Raw genomic sequence first — 2703 nt, forward strand, 5'->3', positions numbered from 1 at the left:
CCAGAATACTCTGAACTAACGGGCAACAGCTGTGCAAAGACCCCTCTAGTACACCTTCCAGCAGCTACAGCAAATTGAAGTCCGAACATAGCATTAAGTAATGTAGATTTTCCAGAGCTTTGAATTCCTAAAACTGAAACTACAAATATCTTCTTATTACCAATCCTTTTTGAGACCTGAGCCAGAACAGCCTGTACCCACTTCATTGGTATGTGTGCAGCATCTCCATCCATTATTTCCAAGGGGTAACCTAGAAGCATCAGCTCTGCCATCATACTTGGGAGACATTGTATTAGTTTTAAAGTTTCGTCAGATGCTTCCTTCCCTGTATAACGAACAGATTCATAAGCCTGGGCAATTTCTCTCATGAAATGTTCTAAGCCTAAATAAGATTCAGCTAATTCTCTTTCGCTTGTGTCTAGCTCAACTCGTAAATCCCTTTGTTTTGTAACATCTTCACACTGGCGAATTTCGTTCCATTTTTTGCTGCATTTCTTTTGTAAACCAGGTAGAGTTTGTCTTGAAATCTTATCCAAAAGAAGTTTCATCTACTGCAAAAAGTAAAGATTCTCTTTACTGATTGGCTCTGAGAGGTTGTTCAAAAGTCTACCACAGAGAATGTTTGGTTTTTCAAGTAATAGCAGTTGCTCCTGTCTGAGTTTTCTCATATCATTAGAAATTTTGTCCAAATAAGAGTCCATATTTTGAATTCCTGTCTTTTCTCGTCTATGCTTTTTTGTGTTTAATTTAGCCCACTCCTGCCAAGGTCTGCATTGTAATGGCAAATTTTTTGCTTTAAGGTTATTCATTCCACTTTTGCAAATCTCTTTTACAACTGATAAAGCTAGCTTTTTGCTTCTACTGCATTCTGGGGTGTTTTCATCTACTCTAATCTCTAGACTGCTTGCCACCTCTATACAATCTTCAAGAGATATCTCTTTTGTTCTCTCAGCCAGATTTTTATTAATCACATTATTAGTTTTATTCTTCAGATGCTTTATATTTTTTTCGCTTCTAATATCAAAGTCAAAAATAATATTCTCTTGTTGGAAGCCTTTGCATTTGAGTGATTACACAAATATTTTTATTCTCTCTGTAATGGTCTCATCCAATTTAGTTCTTGGTTGTTTAGTCAACAGAAGAATTAACTTTGTATCTTGGGATAATTTTGTTCTTATACTATCAATGTTGTCAGAATTTCCTATGTCACTAACATCAATCATCACCAAGACAATGCTGGAAATTTTACACAGAAACTCCACACTCTTAGCGGTCTTGGCTGACTTTCCATCTCCACGAAGATTTAGGAGAGCTAAATTATTACTCAAATCAATATTTTCAGTCTTCTCTGGGGGAAAGTACCATGCAATTTCTATAGTTCCATCAGAGAGAATTCTTGTGTTTATTCCATTTGAGCAATCTCGATGAAAAAATGTAGGGTGACTTTGGTCATTTAGTATCTCATTTAAGAATTTCGACTTGGATCTCGAAATCTCTCCAAGCCTTAGACAAGACACAATAGGAATATGCGGTTCTACAACTGAAGTTTCACAAAGGCTTCCACCTGGAAGCGTAAATTCTGCGACAGTACTTCTCAAAGACCAAAGGAGAAACACTGATTCTTCTCTCAGGACCGGTGGTATAACCAAAGGGATGCTTAAATTTACACATGAACAACTTCTCACAAAGAATTTGTCTTAAGAAATCTGAGGAACACAAGATGATTGCAACAAGAACATCCATGGCATGCGGCAGTGAGAAGTGTGTGTCTGGCGAATCATCGTCCACCTTTCCTGAAAACATTTCTTCAAAATCATCAATAAAATTTTTTTCTGGTTTTTGGATATTCTGATCGGTTGAAAAACTTCTTTCGATTTCAGCTGAAATAATTTCGTCTCTTCCCCTATAGTCTATCATCAACATCTTCAGAAAGACATACCAAGGTATGTCATTCATAGAGTTTCTTTTCTTTAGAGACTTGGACATTACTTCCTGTAGGGAAATTTTATCATTTCTTTCCATATATTTGGTTAACCCCAGTTTGCTGAACAATTCTTCTTCTCTCTTTAAAGTTTGATTATCCTTAGTCAGTGAAATATTCTCAAATTTTTCATAGACCGGTTCTTCATCGTTCACTTTCATGCTGATTTCACTGTTGTCTGCGTTTTCTTCAAAAACCTCCCAAGCACCGTTATTTTCTAGTGCTTTCTCCATTTGTGTTTCTGTGTCACTTGTATTTTTATTCAGAATTTGGTTGTCTCCATTTAGAATTTCCTCATGGTTTCCTTTTCTTCTGTAAGTGTCCTACCGGGACTTACATCATATTGCATTTGGTCAAAAGAATCCTCTGGGAAAGGCCTTGATGCACTCGCATTACCCTTTTGTACCTGCAACAAGAGATAATTGTGAAACATCAGTACTTGAATTAGTATATCGATATGAGATATATTAAGGTACATTTACACACTTCAAATACGAACTTAAGAGTTGATGACTGTGTCTACAAGTACCATACATCAGAGAAAAGTCAGTCCTCTGAGTATTTACTTTCAGCAGGTTAAATTGGTGACAAACTAATAATATGAAGTTATGATTACAGACAGAACAAATCAAGCATAAGGAATTTATTCAATTTTATGAAGCAAACTGATCACATTAGCTGTTCAACAACCAAACAAAATAGTATGGATGATTCAATAACAA

General features: G+C 35.9%; 1 protein-coding gene across 1 annotated transcript; it reads right to left on the bottom strand.

Annotated features, from left to right (window-relative positions):
• Positions 1-548: 548 nt before the first annotated feature.
• LOC137631298 (interferon-induced very large GTPase 1-like) lies at positions 549-2214 on the bottom strand. The gene is made up of 3 exons (XM_068363078.1): positions 1940-2214; positions 1181-1677; positions 549-1054 (listed from the first exon to the last, which is right to left on the bottom strand). The coding sequence occupies exons 1-3, from the start codon at positions 2212-2214 to the stop codon at positions 549-551; spliced, it is 1278 nt and encodes a 425-aa protein (XP_068219179.1).
• Between the last annotated feature and the right edge of the window lie 489 nt (positions 2215-2703).

Source organism: Palaemon carinicauda, chromosome 39 (genome assembly GCF_036898095.1).
Source record: "Palaemon carinicauda isolate YSFRI2023 chromosome 39, ASM3689809v2, whole genome shotgun sequence".
Classification (NCBI taxonomy): Eukaryota; Metazoa; Arthropoda; class Malacostraca; order Decapoda; family Palaemonidae; genus Palaemon; species Palaemon carinicauda.